We start from the raw sequence: 21,839 nt of genomic DNA on the forward strand, positions 1-21,839 counted from the left end.
ATACTTATTATCCAGGGTAAACACACATTATCAAAATATTATCAGGAATAGTGACCACACACATACGCAGACATTTATGAATAGATCAGTTTTTTATTTCGAAGGCATTGATTTTTTTCCAAGCAAATATAATACAAAAATGTGCTATGGCACAAACTCCAAGCCCATGGAATAGCCTAGAGGCCTGTATATGTTCATAATGCAACAAATGGGTTTGGATAGTTTCAGTGCATTTCAATATATATGACCATACAATGATACATACTGGCTACAAAAAGTACTAAAGCACATCAGATATATAGCACAAAGAAAAGCACTCAGTCACCCACAGTCTATCACACACTCACTCACATGTGTTTGTGTACACACACACACGCACGCAAGCAAACACACACACGCAAACACACACATGCATGAACAGAGTAAACCTGAGCTGTGGCAAATTAAGTGAGAAACAAACTGAACTGAAAAAATATTGTAGAACAATCCAGATCAAAGTGCGGTGAACTCTTTTTGCTGACTCTAACACAACACAAGGAATGTGATGGAATAAAAAAATGCATACGAAAATACATACAAAATTGGCAACAAATTGGATGATTCAGGACAACTGGGCACCGGTACAGAATGGCACTCACCTTGGCAATGGCATTATTATTGTTTATTCGTTACGCTGCTGATCTAAGAGGACCATAAGAGCAACCTCCGAACTGCAGAAAAAATCCCCTACATATCATTCATATAAATACCTATAGGCAGGTGCTATCAACATAACTCCTCAGTCATAACGCGTACACCCTTCACTCTGCCGTACAAAAGTCTTTCCACACAATATTGCGGTTCTCATTCGTTCCTCATGGGTGTCCCTCCATCTCCGTTGATTTCCTTGCCAGAGTCTTTTCAAGTGGCGACGGTCCTTGGTTTCCTTCACCATGGGGCTTTCCATGTTAAGTGAACGGTTAGCTTCTTCATGAGTGCACACAGAAGATGCTTTGACTGCTTGGTGTAAGAGTCTTTAAAGGTGATGGATGGCAATGGGGTGTGAAGCGGGGGGGGGGGACTCACGCTGTTCTGCATCGTCACACTATTAGATTGTCTCGGCTCAGTGCATGGCTCTGTATGGGAAGCACACACGGAGAGCCACATGTTAGAGAGACCAGCCCTGAGGAACATGCTGGGTTAGTGGAGTCAGTCTATTCAGGTCATGTTAATACTGATATTGATATGGAGTGCAACACGAGCATGTAGCCTATTGGATATGATATGATTATATGATATGATACGATGCAATAATGTCGCCCATTTGTGTTGGAATGACACTGTAACATGCTTTGTGCTGAAACCTCAGCCCCCTGGTTAAAATTGAAAGTTTATTAGTTGCAATGCGTTGAAACGGAAATGGGTTAGGAGAGAAGTCAGAAAGAGGATACATATATGTCCACATATATGCAACCAGTTCAAAATAATCATTCATTCAATCCAGGGAGCACGTACAACAACCTAAGAATGCCGGTCAACACGTCTAACGTATTCAGAGCTGTGTTTGGATCTTCCATCCACAGAAACCAGGGCTGAGCCAGAGGCCTTCTTTGGTATTACAAGTAACTCACCAGGTTCCGGTTCCTGTCCAGCTCCTCCCGGCCCCCCGGTAGGGCGTGGTGCGGCCCCCTCTGGGGCGCTGGGAGGTAAGAGAACGGCCTCGTGTCCGGGTCGGCTGTCCTGTACCGCTCGGTGCCGGGCGGTTCTATGGTGCGGTACCGCTGGTTGCCGGAGGGTTCTGCTGTGCGAAGAGCCTCCCGGGTTGGCGGTTCCGCGGCACGATACCGCTCATTACTGGGCAGTTCTCCGTTGCGATAGCGTTCGTTACTAGGCGGTTCTATGGTGCGATACCGCTCGTTGCTGGGCGGTTCTATGGTGCGATATCGCTCTTTGCTGGGCGGTTCCACAACACGGTACCGGTCCGAGCTCACCTCGGCCCTGCGGTACCTCTCCTCCTCAAGTTCCGAGTAGGGCGGCAGGGAGTCCTCTTCCTCGGGACGGTTGCTAGACGACCGGCTGTAGTAGCAGTCGCTGCCCTTCCCCCTGGAGCTGCCCTTGGAGGGGGTATCGCTGTCCTCCTCCGGCCTGCCCCCGCCACCCCCACCGCGCCCCGCCCGACCCCTGACCTTGCTGTCCAGGACGCTGCTCAGGAAGCCGTCGTCGTAGCCCCGGTCGTCGCGAGCGCGGCGGTCGGAGGGGCGCGAAGGACGGTCGCTGTCCCACGTGCCCCTCCTCTTCTTCTCCAGCGAAGGGGACGGGCTGCGCCGGCGCCAGTCTCCGTCGTCGTCTTCGTACTCCTCACGGCGGAAACGGCGAGGGGGACCGCCGCCGGGGGAGTCCCGGTCGTAGTCGCGGTCCCGGGGATCCCCTCGGCCGGCCCGTGTGCCGCCGTAGGAGCGGGCAAACTCCTCCAGCTCGTCCAGAGAGCCGGTGCGCCCTCTGCTGCCCAGAGTCTTCCTCTGCAGGTGCTCCGAGCGGGGATTCCACCTGCGTCACACCACAGTCCACAACACAGCCACGATTACGGAAGAGCTGGTACAACAATTCATCACATTCCCGTGAGGCTTCCCTCCCCCATAGGATAATTAATAATAGCTGATTGGCCACACTTCATCACATTCCTCTAAGGCTTTCCCCCCTTCCCATATGATAATTAATAATAAGTGATTGGCCTGTTGACCTATTCATCTATGTTTTAAATGTATAAAATCTGAAAAGGGGTATCAACTGGGGGGTGTTAATGAGCTCATAATTCCAGATGGTGGTTCACTCGGCTGGAAGATGTCCACAGGGAGCTGACCTTCTGTCCAGCTCGTTGTCCGACTGGTTGCCTCTGAGCCGCCTCCCCCTGCGACCCTGGGTGGGCGGAGCCGCCCGGTGAACTGATTGGTCGTCAAGGTCCACTATGGACGGGAGCGCCTTCATCTGGACCGTCTGATAGGTGTGCCTGAAATCCACGTTCCCTCCTTCATGGAGTGAGCTCAGCTCTGATAGGCTACTGGCTGTTCGGACAGGAATTAAATGATGAGGACGTACAGAAACCAGACTGTTTTATATGTGATTCGATTTATGTTACAATACCATACACTAACCGTCCCAAAGTACGAAAGGTTAAATCATTAGACATGTGCACTGTAAAACTGGGTCATCCATTGTTTTGAGTGGACAACATGTAGTTATAGTAGTATAGCCATATCAAGTTATTTCCTGTAACAGGCTTTTAATGATGTCTGATAAGCCTAGTGACTATATCTTTGTATTATATTACATAGAACAAATGTACCAATGTAGGACGTAGAGACACATAGTCTATTGTCATTTACAGGGACTGCCATCTTAACAAAGGCAATCACGTTCACAATTGTTTCCACAAGGACAGAAGCCATCAAAGTTCCACAATAACGAATGTGAAAACGAGATGAGGATGATGTTGAATGTACGCAAACACAAACAAAAGAAACGTTAGATCAACACAAACACCCAACACCAACACAAAGCATCATGCCGTCACACAGTCTATGTGTGGAGCTGCTCCCTAGTCCTTCGTAGTCTTACGTTGGAGTGTGACCATCTTTGCAGAGGGGAACATAGCCAGCTCCTTCTCTACACGGTACAGAGCTTCATTGGCCTGGTGCCGATAACCACTTCTCGCTGTGGACATGGACACGCACATGCATGCACACAGGGCCGTAAAAAAGGCAAGGACACACACACACACACACATACATGCGACATTTAGTCTACAGTACAGACATGCCCACATTTAGGCAAAACATACGTTAGAAAACATGCACAGGTAGACACGTTGAGGTATCCATAAAGACTAGGAAAACACACACAGCGCCGAGGCAGGCCAACATGTCAATGGGCATTAATGAACTAAGGTTAGGAAAACAAACAAAGAAATGGGATGGGAGTTAATGATGGTTACCATGGTGGCCAATGACACCGTGTGGTCTGTCGTTTGTCGACAACTGTTCACACCTACCTGCTGCTAGGTTATTTTCAATTGAGGGAAAAGAGGACATCTGCATGGGCTCTGCACGGGCCGGAGGGGCTAGGGGGACCAGGGTGGGGACCCCAGGGATGTAGTAGGGGTACACTGGTACCTGGGACGGCTGGAGGGTCTGGGGCAGCTGGCCAGTCTTCGCCATCTTGCCCGCCTCGTACACTGCGTGAAGGGAACAGCGAAAGAGGACAAATATTTGATGTTGAGTTTTTTCTTGCAGCAGATATCCAGGTTTACAATGGAATGAGGAAATGAAGCCGTGTGTGTGTGTGTGTGCATATTTGTGCTTATGTGTTGTGTGTTGGTGCATGTGTGTCTGTGCATCTATATGAGGCACTGCCGTTTTCCTAAATTGTGTTTGCGTGTAATGGTATTGCACTACTTTCAAGTATTACTGCTTTATTAAGTTATTCCATTTGTTTGGATCTCTAAATATTCATGGATAGATCTTAGTGTTTTATATCGAAGCCATTGATTCTCAAAAGAGGTAGAATAAAAATCGGGGATATGGCACAAACTCTATATATTTGTGTGTGCATGTGTGCCTGCGTACGTGTGTGCGTGCGTGCGTGCGTGCGTGCGTGCGTGTGACTACCCACAGTGGCGTGGACAGCAGCAGGTCTCCGGACAGCAGCAGCAGCGGAGGTAGCAGCAGCAGGAGTGGGGGCAGCACTGGCACCAGCACACGCCCAGCATCAACAGGAAGAGGACACTGCCCAGGGCAACACATCCAACAAACACCCATTCTGGAAACACACACAATTACAATTACAATTAGGGCATTTAGCAGACGCTAAATGCCTTATTCAATGCCCAAACACACACACACACACACGCATGCACGCGCACACGCACACACAGACACACACACGCACGGACACATACGCACAGATACACACACGCAAAGACAGACACACTCACAGTTACACACACACACAAATACACAGGCAGACACAGGGGCACAAAAACACAAGCACGCACGCACGCACACACACACACACAGGCGTGCACACACACACACACACACGTACACAGATAAGACATACATACACAGATAAGATGTCTACGTATTTTTCCCTTCAAGTAATCAGATACCATTACTGTAATCTAGTGAGGTCTTATTCGAGGAAGTATGACCAATTATTCACAAGAATTTAAAACTGTAATGTGTTCATCATGAAGGCATGCTCATGATTCATGTTACCATCATCAAACATACACCTCAGAAAATCCTCAAAGCTGCCTTCTCTGCTCACAGACACAGATAACACAGCATTAAAGATATAAAAAAATATGACGAAAGCAAATCCACAAGCACATGATTACAATTTCACACATTGTGCATACACACACACACACACACACACCAAACATGAATTAAAGCAACATGTGGGTAATTCTACAAAATCTGTCCATCTGCTCTTATCGCATCTCTCTAGTATTCAGACTCCTATCTACATTCTTTCTCAGGGTGTGTCCAAAGTAACTAATAACAGTTCATTCATCTCCCTGTGCCATGTGAACACACATTTTCGGAGGAGTTCCTTTAGCCCAATCTTTTAGGGAAAGCGTATGAATAGATTTCAACAGAATATTAATTTAAATGCGATCAAACAGTGTAAGAAAAATCCATATATATTACATATATTCCACCGCTGTGTGGTAATCAGACGAAGGGCACAGGCGCAGACAAATTAAGACAAATAAATAAAGCAGTACAGTTTCCATTTGCCACCGAGATTGAGTGTTTGTCAACCAAAGAGGTGTTTGATTGGCCAGAGTTTGTCAAAGAAGACACAATCATTAGTGAAGCCAGTGGGTGCCAGCGTGGGAGAGAGAAGGAGAGAGGGTGAGATAAAGAGGCAGGAGGGTGAGGGGGCCGTACCTGGCATAATCTCCACATCAAACTCAGGTAGGATATCGTGCTGCTCACCTGTCCTACCTGCAGAGAGAGAAAGAGGGCAGCAGGTGAGAGAAGCAGGAAGCAGGAGCGTGATAGAGCGGCAGGGTGACAGATTTGTCGAAACGGTGTGGCCGATTCATTGCTCATGCAAAAGACAGTAGTCAGTAGGTGATGATAAAAGAGTACACAACCAGGGACCGGAATCCATTGATCAACTAGATCGGTGTTAGTGGAAAAATCAACATTGAAACATTGTTGATGTGGAAAAAGCTCTATTAGACGTATAAATGTTTATCGGTGGATTCTGTGGGAAAAAGCCTATCATTTAACTTTTGCTGTCATTGTATCTAGCTGGTTGTTATGACTTAACCCACGAAACATGGGACTCACTAACGGAATTACCACATGAATGCAGGCTCACATTGACACTAGCATGTGCATTGACACACATCAATAGAAAACCATGTAAGCCGTGAATGTGGGCAAACGAGAAAGTGGAGTGGGCATCGGGAGAACATTGGAGTGTGGGCACAAAGAGAGTGCCATGGAAACTGGGGCAAGTGCTGCACTGAGGCATTCTGGGAGACTCATTTACGCACGGTGCTCATCAAAATAGAGCCATGCAAGACCTATCATCGGGGAAACAATGGGGCTTTTGTGTGCTTTGTGTATGTGTCCAGACAGAGAGAAAGTGTAGCCACTTTCACAAGAGTAGTAAACGTCCGTAAAAAGGGGAAGAGTTCGATATACCAAAGAAGTGCTGGGCAGAAATACGAAATGGAGAGTAGTTCCCATTACAAAAGTAGCCCATGACAAGAAACTCATTTTAGAACATGTCGCACACACACGCCCACACTCACACACACAGCTGAGTAGACAGGAGCTGTAAGTGCAGGTCTTACGCCGATAACTAGAGGTTTCCAGACCCGTGTCTTCCTCAGTATGTGTTTTAGTCAGGTGTCTTCAGGAAGCTGTTATTAAAGTTAAGCCGCCCAGCCCGTCTGATACATCTGACTCCAATAAGAGTGTACCAAACGCCCACAGCACAGCAGACAGGCCGTTCGTGCTGAGTAGGCAGTTGCCATGGTAAGCAAAAGTCCTGCCCTCGCATACTGACAAAATAGAAACCCCCACCATTTATCTTGACACATTGGCTGTCTGGCACTTCCAACTAAATACCATCAGGCTGAGCAAATCTCGAGATCCCGAGAAAAAACAGAGAGCAAGACAGAGAGGGAGAAAGAGAGAGAGAGAATAATAAGGGAAAAGTATGACATATTCTGGAAAAGGGCACCAGATAGGAGGAAGAGGAAGAATAATAAACTTAAGAATGTGGGAAGAGAATGGCTGAAAGTTCATTGTTGATTAGATTTTAAGGTGCAAAACAAGCACTAAAAGAAACACTGAAACAAAACCGTACTCGCTTTTGGACTGGAGTACCACCAATACTAATACTAGCACTAATACTACAAACCCTGTCCGTTTTAATATCCTTCAGGTGAACCTTCCCCCGACCCCAAACCAGTCCCTTACTCTCTGTCTCAGTCTCTCTGTTTCTGTCTCTCTATCTCTCTCTCTCTCCCCCTCCCTCCCTCACTCCTCTGAGCTGATTGTAATGAGATTAGTATAGAGAAAAGGAGGAGCTTATAATCCAACGCAATCTTTTACAACAACATTCCTTTAAATTAAGAAGAAACCTTCTAACGATGATCACTTTTCTGGAGGAGAGCCAATTTGCTTCTTGTGGCTTATTTGGCATTCAAACACCCCAGTGAATATGTTCTGTATCGGTTGAATGTCTACACCAGTAACCCTCAAACAGAGCTGGCTCTCCCTCCAAAATAAAGTTGCCATGGTAACGGCTTAGGGAGTGACTTGCGTTTCTGACAATAGCTTAGCCACACAGCTTACATGTATGAACATTTTGGTAACTTTGACTGAATGAAAAAATACTTAAGAAAAGTTGTTACCTGGTGCTAGGCTTGTATATATATATACTTCTCTCTATACTAATCTCATATATATATTTGTCTTAGTGGTGTAATTTAACACATTCTACTGTCAGCTCTTTAACCAGATACAGATGATATTGTTTCTAATTTACTTTGGCTGAACCAAAATGGGTCTCCGGCTAAGATAAGATAAGTCATGTTTCTAAAAGATAAGCTAACCAAACAACTGTCTCTCATGAATGTGAGCATGACTGAAGTCAAAATCCACCACATCATTTTTTACTCTTGTTAAAAATACATATATTTGGTAACATCAGTTGACTAATGTTCCAGTAAACATTTACTAATGCTGTTAATGTTAACTGGGATAATGGTGTTAACAATGCCTTAACATAACACATGTTAACAATGGTATCGATTTATACATTATTTAATAGGGTTGGTTCTAACCCGAACCTTAACCCTGAAGCTTATGCTATTGAGATATAACAATGCTTATTACTGCAGATGATAATTAATGGTTAATTTATATCTTTATTGTAAAGTGTTACCTCATATTCTAAACACACCCAATCTAATGTTTGCAACCAAATACTGATCCATGTATCCAGCAGTCTGTTTGAACTGTGAACTTTGGAGACGGCACAGAGCCTGGGCCGGATAAGAAAAATGGAGAGGGGAGAAGTTATGCCTTGTTTCCTGTATTGTTACCAATGCTTATATGTATGCTGTTGTTTATTCAACAGGCTGAACTCATTGAGGCTATATAGCTTTTTGTCGTTGAAGTCATGATGAGAACCTAATTTGCCTAGCTTTGAGCTCTGTAGGTTTGATAGTGTTTTCTGCGTTGTTGACCTACCTAGCACTAGTAATTCCACTTGGCCCTCATTCTTGCCCTCCAGGTCGTCTGGGATGACAATTTTGCAGAAGTACACTCCACTGTCGCCCCACTGGAGCTCACCGATCCGCAAGTTCGATTCTGGGGGAAGGAAAGAGGATAACCATAAATCATAGAGTCAACTGCTCTGCTATCAGGGAGCCACACACACGATATATACACATGCACTCACGTGCGCTCAAAAACACACACATACACACGCTTAAACAAATTGATGCATTTATGAGGGAATTGAATGTTTGGCTCCCCATAACTGTAATTCACCTAGACCAGATGCCCTGTTTTCTACTGATATGCCAGGGCTATAAAACATGTGTCTCAATGGGATGGGTGGTCACGGGTCGCAAAAGCCCCAACGTGAATACATCTGAATGAGAGAATGGAGGCCTGTGATAAGGTGTGCATAGTGACCGCTCTTCTGTGAGATGGGAGACAAAGGAAGGGCTATATTTATGAATCAGGAAACACAAAGCACCGATCCACTGTAATTCCTGCCAAGTGCTTCACGCAGTGCTGATACATCAAAAGATACGCACACAATGGTTTTACAAGCTCACACGGAGGAGACATAGGCATTTGTTCTGGGGTTTTACTGTCTTACTCTCACAAACACCTAAAGGCTTAGTTATGGATGGACGTCGACGCAACGCAATGACCACGCAGTCGTTTCGACGCAGTCGTGAACCTGTTTTAGCTCTGCATCTGGTTTACGTTGGCGGACCAATCACAGCCCTTGCTGCTGCGTCACCTTGACGCAAGTAAAACATTTTTGGAGGCGCATGTCAGGCCCTTACGCTGGACGCAAGGAGGTTCCACAAGGACGTAATGGGTCCGTAAACCCCCTTGCGTTGCGTCGACGTCCAACCGTAACTAAGCCTTAAGAGAGGGCACCTTTTGCACACAAAAAGTAACTGGGAACATTACTGTCAACGATGGCGATGTCTCTGCCCTTGTAGTGCTCCGCCAGGGTCATGGAGGGTCCCTGGCCAGAGGCCACGATGCGCACCGTGCGGCTGGTATCCGAGCACTCCAGGTGGGACTGGGCACCGAGGGCGGAGCCCATCGCCCCCAGAGTGCTGGGGGAGAAGGATTCCTGCGTACGGTCGCGGCAGTAGGATTTGTACCACCACTGCACCACCGGCGTCTTGGTGGAGGCGGTGTGGTACTGGCACGGCAAGACCACCGTCTGGAAGAGCATGGCAAACTGCTGCTTCTCCTGCACCGTCACGTGCACGCCGTCACACACGCAGACTGACGCATGTGCGTGTACGCACGCGTGCACACGCACACACACACGCACACACACACATAGAAATAAAACAGAACACTTGATTAAAAATGTATTCAACAGAAATGAAGGAATAATAATTGTAATTGATCCATGGAGATATATGTCCCATGTGCTTACAAGGCTCAGGAGATGTGCTTATCAACCAAGAAACAGAGCTTGTTAGCCGAGTGAACACAGCGACCCTCTGAAGTAAGAGCCCCCTTCTCTTCCACTTTACAATTCAACAAACAGAACTTAAATATCATAGTTTTCCTTTAATTATTATTATTATTATTTTTCGTCATCAATCAGTATCATATCATGTCATACAAAAGAAACATGTGCGTGAGTGTGCATACACATGTGTCTTTCTGTATGTGTGCAAACAACATAGCAATGCCGTGCAAGATTATGAAACAGGAGGAGAGCTACAGGAATTGGGGATTCTCTTGCTTAATGCTAGGGTCACAGAGGTCAAATTCCACTATTTGAAGGGGGCTGGGGCGCTCTGCAAAGCAGCAGGGGGTTGTCATCATAACCGGCAGCAGTTGGGGGCTTGTGGCTAAAGTCTCAACATGTTGGTAGTACTCATGTAGGATAGGGTGGGGCAGGGTTTTTAGTATAAATAAGTCCCGAAGACCGGAAATCCAAACAAAGGCAATTCCTCTGACCCACTCTCGTCATAGAAACACAAACAGTGTGTCATATTTATCAAAATAATAGTCAAATGTCGTTCCAATGTGCTTAGCTTTATAACTGTGTTACAAAGCTTGCTTGTGCCTGTGTAGCCCATAGTTTATAACACAAACATATAGTAAATATGGCAGGGACCGGACTCCTACATTCCTCAAATGTCAGCCTAGTTCTTGCCTTCCCTTTGTCTTTTTGTTCATGGGTCAGACCATTGTTAAGGCTTCGCAGAAAGAAAAAAAATCCCCCCCCCATCCGAATCTAAGAATGTAGAGCGGAGAAGGTGCACGAGACTTCTAACCAATGAGATTCGCTTGGCAAGTCCAGCTGAGTCTCATTGGCCAATTACATGCGAGGATTTAAAAGCAACCGTTGCATGGTAAATCTCAGCAAAAAAGAAAAGCGGAACCGCATAGCACCGTCGAGGTGAGCGCTCCCCCTTCAGATAAATATGAGTCATCATGTCTGCTGTGTTTCAATCACAACTAATTTATTCTATAGGCTTACTCTTTTTGTCTTTTACATCATGACACGTGAATCAACAGGTGTGTAGGTATGCCTTTTAGCGCTTAATAGATTATAAGACGCTGAATTTCGTCAGACAACTTTAGATAACATAACAACTTATCTAAGGAATATAACGTGAAGCCGGTAGAGTACTACGTATGTGACCTGGTTTCCCGCAGATTTAACGTGGACTCGGGCACTTGACTCTCCGTCTCTGAGTCATTTGTCAAAGCACCCACAGGACGCTCCATGTTTCCTGAGAAACCTTTCGGCTTTTCCTCCTATCAGTTCCCCCATTTCCTGCCTTACAAAAGGCGGCCCTGTAGTTTTAACATTTCGGACTCAAAAGCATGTAAAACAAAAACGCATAGCAGTTAGTTTACCCCACTTTGGCCAATTTAAATAGTTTAGACGTAGGCTATCTAAACGATACAAAAATGTATCTTAATCTCCTTCTGGAAATAATAGGTAACGGTTAACGTTAGACCAATTAAAATAACCACCAATAAAGACGCGCTGGTCTTGTTTAATAGTTTTTTGTTAAAACACAATAAAAAGTAAGCCATCGTCTTTTCCTTTGAGTCGACCGAAGCGCGGATCTGCAGTGATCGCCCCACAAGTTGCCCATCGATTCTCTGCTTCACAAAGATAGAAAAAGCTCAAAGTTTGAGTAAAACTTACCCAATACGCATATCAACACAGCCAAACGACAAAACTTCATTTTACCGTCCGTTTTACAGTGCAGTACAAACAGTCCACATGATGGGACTTGTTGACGGCTTGGTTACTTGCTCCAGTCTTTGCAACGGCGCAGTAAATCAACTGCGACTAACGGGATTGTACCACTATAGCGACGGGTAAGCAGCGCGAATAATAACAAGTGGGTGTCCACAATGTATTTGCATTTTATTAAGGCCAGATAACATACTGTCATCAGTTGCGTTTCATTTAATAAATATAGACCTACCCTTGACTTGTATTTTTTTTAAATACTGAACTTTAAACAATGAAGAACACGAGGGGAGTCATCCATGCTATGTTTGTGTGTGTGTGTGTGTGTGTGTGTGTGTGTGTGTGTGTGTGTGTGTGTGTGTGTGTGTGTGTGTGCGTGTGTGTGTGTGTGTGTGCGTGTGTGTGTGTGCGGTGTGTGTCTGTGTGTGGAAGTTTAACATTTAAACAAGATACGTCTCATAATATGGAAGTCAGTGTAAATATTTATTGAAATCGATTTATTTGATTTACATAACCAATAACGTACAAATTGGTAATTAATAGGTACACCCAGTTTTACTTAATTGATTAACAATGGCACAGACAGAACAACAACAACAAAAAAGGATATCAAAAGCGCACAATATAGACATCACACATTACATTATGGAACTTATAGAGCCTATTTCAACAATTTACTTGTTGCTATGGGCTATTTATGCACATATAGTTCTACTGATTCTGAAGTGTCATTTTTTTATGCAAAATGGCACTTTATGGCAGGCTACTATCCTACCTAGTTGTTTAGCATATGCACAAAACAGTATTGATTTACTCAGGATATGTTTTGAAAATTTGAAAGAAATTGAAATAAATTATAGTTTAAAACCAGTCACCTGCAAATTGCGGATATAAAACACAGTTATGCTTCTATTTAGGTCCTGGAAAATGTGTTATGCAGCAAGATGTTCTGTCTTTCTGAGGTTCTCTCATTGTTGACTTCAAATGAGGTAATATTAATAGTTCATTCATTTTCTAGTGCTAAAATCTATAGAAATATGCTGACATATACAAAGGACATAAAAGCCTAATGATGATTTCCAACAACACAAAAGTATCACAATATAAAAAAGGTTAATATGTATGCTAATTACATGCAAACATGTCAAATTCGTATAATATTTTATTTGTTTTTGAAAATTTGGCATATGATTAATGATCAAAGCTGTCATTAATGCTTTTTAGATTTTAGGCATCATAACTAGGCCTACCCTCACCAAGGCGATCGCGACTTCCACCATGCCGATTATATTGTGTATCAAGGTTATCACGACTGCCATAGCGGCGATCCCGATTATCGTCAAGACGATCGCGACTGCCATAGCGATCTCGTGTATTGTCAAGGTTATCTCGACTTCCCCGAATTTCATCATTTTGGTCGTCAAGCCGATCGCGACTTCCACGATAACGATCTTGTGTATTGTCAAGGTTGTCTCGACTTCCCCGAATTTCATTTTTTTGGTCGTCAAGCCGATCGCGACTTCCACGATAGCGATTGCGTTTATCGTCAAGTCTGTCGCGACTTCCCCGAATGTCATCATGTTGATCGTCAAGTCTGTCGCGGCTTCCACGATAACGATCACGTTGGTCATCAAGGCGGTCGCTACTTCCGCGATAGCGGTCGGGATGATCATCAAGCCGATTGCGACTTCCACGAATTTCATCCTGGTCATCAAGTCGATCGCGACTTCCCCGAGAGAAGTCACGCTTTTCGTCAAGACGTCCACGAATGCCTTCACTACTGTTTCCATATTCATTTGGTGTATCCTCATTATAACTGTGGTGTTCAGCTTCCAACACGCTTGTCCCAGCCCGGTTGTCGTTGTGGCTGCCCAGATCACGAACACTTTTCTCTTCAAAGTGGTCTGACTCTTCAACGTATGGCTTAGTCAAGGTGCTTGATTGGTCATCCCAATATTGGTTTCTAACTGAGGGTTGGTCTTGGAACTCCACGTCCCCGGGAGAACTGACGGAGAAAGACAGTCATGGCATGAAACAACAATGTTCTTCAAAATAGTTATAGCAAAAAGCAAAGCACAAAGCGGAAGGTTTTGCACAAAATTGTACCAAAAAGAGCAGAGAGTATAAGTTTACACAGACAAGTCATCTAGTCAAAGAGGATGCCATAACGGGTAGGCCCGTTAAATCGGTGCTTTGTGTTTCCCGCGGATCGGTGCTTTGTGTTTCCCATTCCATTAAATGGAACTCATACGTACCCTTCAACATGCTTGTCCTTTTTATCCTTTTTACAACAGCAACAGTAGATAACAATGCCGAGGATGACGAGACCTGCTACAATTCCTCCAATGATGCCTGCCGTTGCCCCAACTTTCATAGTGGCTAAAGAAAGAAAAACATTAAAGTGGTCATCTCAAAATTTTCCATTTGGACTCTGGCGACAACTTTCGGAATAATCTGTAATCGTTTGCGTAGAACAGTGTCGCAACTGACATCCAATTCGTAACATAATACTCATATTACCAATAAATACTAATCAATCAAGTTAATTTTTGCACTCACTGGGAAGCACCGCTAGGGTGAGGTTGCAGCTGTCATGACCAACTCGATTGGTTGCAGTACAGACGAAAAACCCAGAATCCTCCTTTGAAATATTAAAGAGAGCCAGGACTCCATCCTCTATAACAAAAACGTAGACAACACAAGGTTTTAAAGGGAAGAGTGGGGTATATCACTGTCAACAACAAAAGCCTTTCGCACCCAATTTCTAACTGAGACTCAAATACTCTGGACATGCAGTAGAATATTGCATTGTATGTGGATGAAAGGCGTACTTTCAGTGGCCCGGAGTGGGACTGGTCTGGGAGCATTTAGGACACTGTAGCTCTTCCATTTATAAGTGGGACTAGGGGAGCCCTCTTCAGACATACAGCTGAGGCTGATGTTGTTCCAGTATTCAGCAGTGCCTTGGATCCCACAGACAGGCTTGGATGGAGCCACTGGAGCCAAACACAATGGAAATCGACAATTAAAATCTCCATTCACAACCAAGAATCTCACTGCACAACGACAAATGTCTGAATACAAAATGAATTTATAGTTTAATGACATTCGATTTTTGGATTCCATGGATGTGGCTTAAAAGATCTTGAGGATAATTAAATGACAGCGGTTCTGTATTTTTGTGTTTTCTCACCTAGGACCAATAGGGTAGTAGTAGCTGCTGTTTTTCCCTCATCGTCGCCTTGGATAGTGACACTGCACTGGAAGATGCGACTGTCCTGCATTAGAACTTTATCCAGCTGGAGTGTGCTCTGCCGTGTGGCCAGGTCAACAGACATTTGAGCTCGGCCTTCAAAGTTCGGAGCGATGTCTATCTGACTGTTTGGAAACCAGGTGGCCACTGGCATCTAAGGGACACACACAAACCAGGTATGTTTTGCAACTATCCTTTCTCCATTCAGGGCCTTTCTGTCCAAGACAAAAGAGCTACAATTGGTTAATGACGTTGTACAATGTTTACTGTTAAAGGTTTTACTATAAGATGCACAGAACGAGTCAGACTGGGCACTGAAGTTCTTATGACAAGTCACCAGCAAAAACCTATTAGGGTATTATTGATTATGTATGAATTGATGTATGATTTCCCTTTTGGATATTGTATATCTGTTGTCAGGAAAAAGCACAACCACTTGAAGTATCTATTCACACCTACATTTAATGAATCCAAATAAAAATGTAGGTAAATAAAAAATGTAGAAGAGGTTAATAAGTAGCTAACAACAGCTTTGGCCCTTACACTTCCCAGCCGTGTCATTGTACATCAGTTTATAGATCATCCAAGTTAACAAAAAAAAACTTACCCATGGATCATTTTCTTTGTCAGGTTGAACCTCCCATTTCACTAAGAAGACGTTTGAGTCTGGCCTGGCTGGTCTGTATGAACATGTCATCGCTTTATTCCCTCCTCTCGCCACCTCATACTGACTCTGGGAAATAGAAACGTCCAGGCCACTACAGCAGGACAGGACTAAAAGAAGTCCTGCAAAGAGAAATGTATAGAAATAAATGATAGAAGAGGCAATGAAATTGGGTCATTTAAAAAAGGATGAATCCATTTGTAAGAAATCCTGATCACGAGATGGCATAAAGAAAAATAAATTCTATATATAAAGTGTTATACGTTTTGAATAGCAGTCCCACTGTATCACATATAACACAAAGTGACATTGTTATTATACAATATTAAACTCAAATGCACTCTTTTCATTTTCTCTCAGTATACAATGAAGAAAACGGCAGGACTCTTCCGGGTAAGTTGAAACAAAAGGTAGAATAATGATTAACCTTGAACGGTGGGAGAAAGGTGTGTCAGTGTAGGTTTATAGAAATTAGCAGGAATCGTGGAAAACTTTACCTGTAAAATCAAGTAGTAGTCTTCTCCAACCAAGAAATGTTCCCCTTTCCATTTTTGATGATAGGATAAAGTAGATCCAGTAAGAAAGGTCTTCTTTCGATTATTTAAGGGACAGTCTGAGCAAAAGCCTCAAGGGTAGGTGTGGCGATATGACTCCTTCTGGTTTATGAGTTAATCAGTTATGAACCGTTGACCACATGCCACCCGAAAAGATCCAATCAGCAAAGTCTTGAAGTCTACCTTTTAGTGCTCAACAGTGAGTGGGTGCTAGTGGTAGGCAGGAAGGGCGGTGGTTAACTGATATATAACTTGATATAAAGGTGGATGTAATATAGAACAAACATATATAATGTATATTAAAAGTGCCTGTATCTATACAGTGTATACATTTCTTGTTATTTGTGTAAACAAATTGATACATTTTTATGTAGTGGAATATGAATTTGATCTATTTATTGACCCTTGTTGTTATACTCGTTCTAACCTGCAGGTTGCAGTGTTTACTAGCAATGACGCTTGTCGAAGGTCCTTCAATTTTGACATTTGTAGCAGATTATGGAGATGAAGGAGATGCTCTTTACTCAGAGACACTGTTTTTATGATTTTATGTAACATGCGGCTAAAACAGTGTTTGGGTTCAAGTAGGTAATAACTACTTAGCTTCAAGTAGGTAATACTACAATAACCACACATTGCGAAACCTTCTATTTGTATTGTGATTTCTGTATCCTCTGTAAAGATGCTAAAAGCACTCTAAAGCTAACTATATATATATATATATATAGTTAGCTTTACAGTGATTCAATAAATAGCCTGCACATTAGTCTGCAACAGATACCAGCAATTGCTAGACCAGAATCCGGAAATTGGGCCAGTAGAATGTAGGATAAGTGGGTCAACCAACTTACACACATCTGGGATACTGATCTTAAACTGCTGCTAGGCAAACCTCATAGATTGAAAGACATAGGCACCAGGCAGGTGTTTTGGAGAAAACAGTTGAAAACTATATTATATAAGTCTCATCAAATATTTTTTTTAAGTCAGAGCTTAGCCAGCTTTATAATCATACAAGGCTGCGCCTTTTCAACAACTTTAATATTCTGTTTGAATGTTTTGTATCTTTATTGTTGGTAGGCCTATATTGGATACATTGAAGCCTAACTTGTAAGCCTTCCTTAATGCTCATCTTTTATTGACAAATATAAACGTTTAAATTTAAAAAAACATTTGTTGACAAATGTTTAATGGTTCATTTTAATTAACAGATCAAATATCACCTTGTTTAGTTCCAACCCACTTTCTATAACATAATTGATCTTATAAGGAAATTCCTTAATGTAGCACTTGCATACCGCGGTGAAGTTAGTTTTAGGTTGGATATTCGACAGATATTCAGTCCAGTTCCAGCCGCGACTTCAAGGAGATTTGCCCGGCAATAGCAGCAGGAGAACGGTTAGCACACCTCGCAGAGCCTCGCGGTGAATCGCTAGAAACTGATTTAGGGACCGTCAATAAAATACTTCACGTAAATATATCAATACAAAATACTTGCAGTTTTTTCAATAGCTTCCATGCCATGTGACCCAGTGACTCCAAACCAGTATCTAATTGTATTATTAAACCCTGAGAATAAGACACACCACTTGTTATGGTATTTTAGTGCTTCCTCTATTTTATATGAATATTAAAAAGCAGGAATTATCATATTTCTTTCAATAGCTTCCATGCCACGTGACCCAGTGACTCCAAACCAGTATCCAATTGTAGAACTAAAGCCTAAGATTAGGACACACCACTTTTTATGGTATTTTAGTGATTTCTCTATTTTATATGAATATTAATATGCAGGAATGATCATATTTCTTTCAATAGCTTCCATGCCACGTGACCCAGTGACTCCAAACCAGTATCCACTTGTAGAACTAAACCCTGAGAATAGGACACACCACTTTTTATGGTATATTAGTGCTTCCTCTATTTTATATGAATATTAATATGCAGGAATGATCATATTTCATTCAATAGCTTCCATGCCACGTGACCCAGTGACTCCAAACCAGTATCCAATTGTAGAACTAAACCCTGAGAATAGGACACACCACTTTTTATGGTATTTTAGTGCTTCCTCTATTTTATATGAATATAAATAAGCAGGAATGATCATATTTCTTTCAATAGCTTCCATGCCACGTGACCCAGTGACTCCAAACCAGTATCCAATTGTAGAACTAAAGCCTAAGATTAGGACACACCACTTTTTATGGTATTTTAGTGCTTCCTCTATTTTATATGAATATTAATATGCAGGAATGATCATATTTCATTCAATAGCTTCCATGCCATGTGACCCAGTGACTCCAAACCAGTATCCACTTGTAGAACTAAACCCTAAGAATAAGACACACCACTTTTTATGGTATTTGAGTGCTTCCTCTATTTTATATGAATATTAATATGCAGGAATGATCATATTTCATTCAATAGCTTCCATGCCACGTGACCCAGTGACTCCAAACCAGTATCCAATTGTAGAACTAAACCCTGAGAATAGGACACACCACTTTTTATGGTATTTTAGTGCTTCCTCTATTTTATATGAATATTAATAAGCAGGAATGATCATATTTCTTTCAATAGCTTCCATGCCACGTGACCCAGTGACTCCAAACCAGTATCCAATTGTAAAAGTAAACTGATTCTGATTCAATATAGAATTATAATAATAATTAAAATAACGCTCAAGAGGTTCACATATTTTCAAGCAGCAATTTGTGTCCATCTATTATTTTGTGTATGTCTATTATTTATACTATATATATATATATATATATTGCTGTCAAGGGATTAAAATATTGAATCGCGATTAATCACATTAATGTCCTAGTTAACTCACGATTATTTTTTTCTATGCTAAATTTCCCTTGATTTCTTTGTCCCATTCATTTTTCTCATTTTAATGCTCTTATCAACATGGAGAAGTGCATCGGCTTGCCTTCTGCAAATGTTTTTTTATTGATAACAACATTGGCATATATTGATCAAAACAGGACGATACAAAAAAAGCCTTTAGTGCAATTAAACGATGAACATACAAACATAATCCCTTGAACGTAGCAGTCAGGATACTGCTTCTTTTTTAGGGGTCCAAGCCAACAGGTTGGATCCCTATTGTTTTTGTAAGGATTATTATTCCTATTATTATTATACTTACCCCCCTAAAAGTGGTACCACAGCCCAAACCGTAAATGGTGCACACACGCCAATTACATGACTAGATCCAGATCTCTTCGGACTACGCAGACGACAAAATCCAGACACGCCGGTCACTAGGTGGCGCTTTACCAAGGAATACGCGTTTGGGGCTATAACTCCCACACCGAACCTCCCACAGTCAAAAACTTGTACCCACTTATTCACTGGAGTCTGCTGCATCTTTTGGCATAGGCCACGCCCATTTGCGTCTGTAATTTTTTTTCGCAAAATCGCGAAAACCGCAAAACTGTATTTTCGCTACTCCTCCCACATTTCTTGACCAATCAACACCAAACTTTGCACACGGCATCTTCAGACGCACACGAAAAGGAATCCTGCATTACTTTTTTGATCCGACCTTCGACGACGAAACGGTAGCGTTTTGAACATTGGTTTATTAGCTACGTTTTACGCCTAAACGCAAAAATTCAAAAAATACCAAAATTAGACATCGGATCAAGCCCACATTTTAGACACATGTCGGTGTTACCCTTAATGGCGTTCAATAAAAAAAACGGAATTTTTCGCCATTAGGGGGCGCAATAAACGAGGAAATTGTATATCTTCTAATTGGCCAGCGGAATGTTCTTCAAACTATAAGGGAACCATCAAGGGGCAAACCCGAGTCTATATAGAAAATATGGCCAAGAATTATTAATGTGGGCGGGAGTTATTTGGCAAAGGAAAATTGTCTTTGGAAAATGTCGCCACAGGGCAGCGCCAAAAAACGACGACATTGTCTATCTCCTATTTGGCCAATGGAATGTTCTGAAAACGCGTTTTAGGCTATAACTCCCACACCGAAGCTCCCACAGTCAAAACCTTTATATCCACATGTTGTTCACGGTAGCGTTTTGAATACTTGCTTCGCGTTGTGCCGGCGAAATGCACATTTCTTGTCGCGTTGTGCCGGCGAAATGCACACTTCCTGGACCCCTGCATAACTGCTTGCAGTTCTAGTTTTTCTTCTTTTTTTTAAATAAATAAATGGCGTTTATCACGCTCTAAAAAAATTAACGCCGTTAAAATTGGTTTGCGTTAACGCCGTTAATGACGCGTTTAACTGACAGCACTAATATCTATATATGTATAATAGCATATGTATAAGGCATGTGTTTCACCATTGCAGGAGGAAGCAAGATATGTAATAATTATTACCACCATTAGGTGGCGATAATGAACCCGAACTTGGAAAATCACAGAGAACTTCGTAAGAAGCAGGCAGTCAGACTTGCTGAAAATGGTGCGCTTCAAAGAAGGCCAGAGAAAAAGAGCTACAGACCTTTGGCAAAAAGCTGGTGGTACGGATGTTGTTCTCAGGTCCTTTATTGATCACAGATTTAAAGTAAATGTTACATCTGAGCAGTGGTCCTCAATTTCACTTGCCTTGGCAAACACCACAAAAGGCAATTACCACAAATGTTTAAAGTGGTTAAGGGTCATCTGGGATGAAGACAGAAGAGGAGTCCGCACAGCTGTGCTTCATGCAGGTAACCCTACTGTTCTTAATTTACTTTGTTGAGTATGGAGTTAGAATCAGGCACGGCGCCAGGATTCGAGTTGTGGATGGGCCGGACCAATTGTGTGTGGTCCTTAAATTAAAAACCAAGCCCCCCCCCCCCCCCCCCCCCCCCCCCCCCCCCCCCCCGCACCCCCTCTTGTACCGGGGAGCGTCTTATCGCATTTACATAAAAAAGAAACCGCCAGTAGGGTCCGGCCGTGTAAAAATCGGTTTTGACCAAAGGGCGCTTTGGAATCTCCATTACGCACCTGGCTGTGCGTAATGGCTTTAGGCCATTAGGTCTGTAGACCTAAGGCCTATAGACTGTAAAAGTGGTCAGGAATCGAATATTTCCCACATAGTTTGTTTATGCTCGTATAACATGAGGCAGAATATTTCAGATTTCTTTTTAATTGTTTTAAGTTTTCAACAATATTTCGATATCATTAGCAACAGACTGAGCTTGGCTTATAATAGGCCTACAAAGAAGATGCATTCAATTGTAGCCTATACTACGAGATAATAACGCCAATCACGGTTATCCACGAAGATAATTCCCCTTTTGCGCAAATCGGATCAAGCATCGATATCAACAAAGGTTGCTGCATTGAAAAAATGAAGCATTTCAGAAGATTTTTATTTATTTTTTCAAGAAAAGGTGTGTCCTAT

At 42.8% G+C, this 21,839-nt stretch overlaps 1 protein-coding gene across 3 annotated transcripts; it reads right to left on the bottom strand.

The window, feature by feature from the left end:
- Nucleotides 1-125: 125 nt before the first annotated feature.
- On the bottom strand, nucleotides 126-12,073 carry LOC307072547 (immunoglobulin-like domain-containing receptor 2). Of its 3 annotated transcripts, XM_079731876.1 has the most exons (10): nucleotides 11,950-12,073; nucleotides 9,726-10,052; nucleotides 8,759-8,882; nucleotides 5,934-5,986; nucleotides 4,648-4,794; nucleotides 4,028-4,210; nucleotides 3,595-3,690; nucleotides 2,840-3,041; nucleotides 1,611-2,526; nucleotides 126-1,115 (listed from the first exon to the last, which is right to left on the bottom strand). In XM_079731876.1, the coding sequence occupies exons 1-10, from the start codon at nucleotides 11,987-11,989 to the stop codon at nucleotides 1,080-1,082; spliced, it is 2,124 nt and encodes a 707-aa protein (XP_079588002.1). In that variant the 5' UTR covers nucleotides 11,990-12,073; the 3' UTR covers nucleotides 126-1,079. The 3 variants fall into 3 exon arrangements, with proteins under 3 accessions (XP_079588002.1, XP_079588003.1, XP_079588004.1); XM_079731877.1 differs by lacking the exon at nucleotides 5,934-5,986 and having other exon boundaries at nucleotides 8,763-8,882; XM_079731878.1 differs by lacking the exon at nucleotides 3,595-3,690.
- Between the last annotated feature and the right edge of the window lie 9,766 nt (nucleotides 12,074-21,839).

Source organism: Pollachius pollachius (assembly GCF_949987615.1).
Source record: "Pollachius pollachius genome assembly, chromosome: 3".
Taxonomy (NCBI): Eukaryota; Metazoa; Chordata; class Actinopteri; order Gadiformes; family Gadidae; genus Pollachius; species Pollachius pollachius.

Bases quoted from the DNA above. Each gene is read 5' to 3' on its own strand.
- LOC307072547 (XM_079731876.1), bottom strand. From the start codon at position 11,989: ATGAAGTTTTGTCGTTTGGCTGTGTTGATATGCGTATTGG. The intron at 4,795-5,933 runs GTACGGCCCCCT...GTGTGTTTCCAG, and splicing joins TGATGTGGAGATTATGCCAG to AATGGGTGTTTGTTGGATGT. The intron at 3,042-3,594 runs GTAAGACTACGA...CTGTCCGAACAG, and splicing joins AAAGATGGTCACACTCCAAC to CCAGTAGCCTATCAGAGCTG.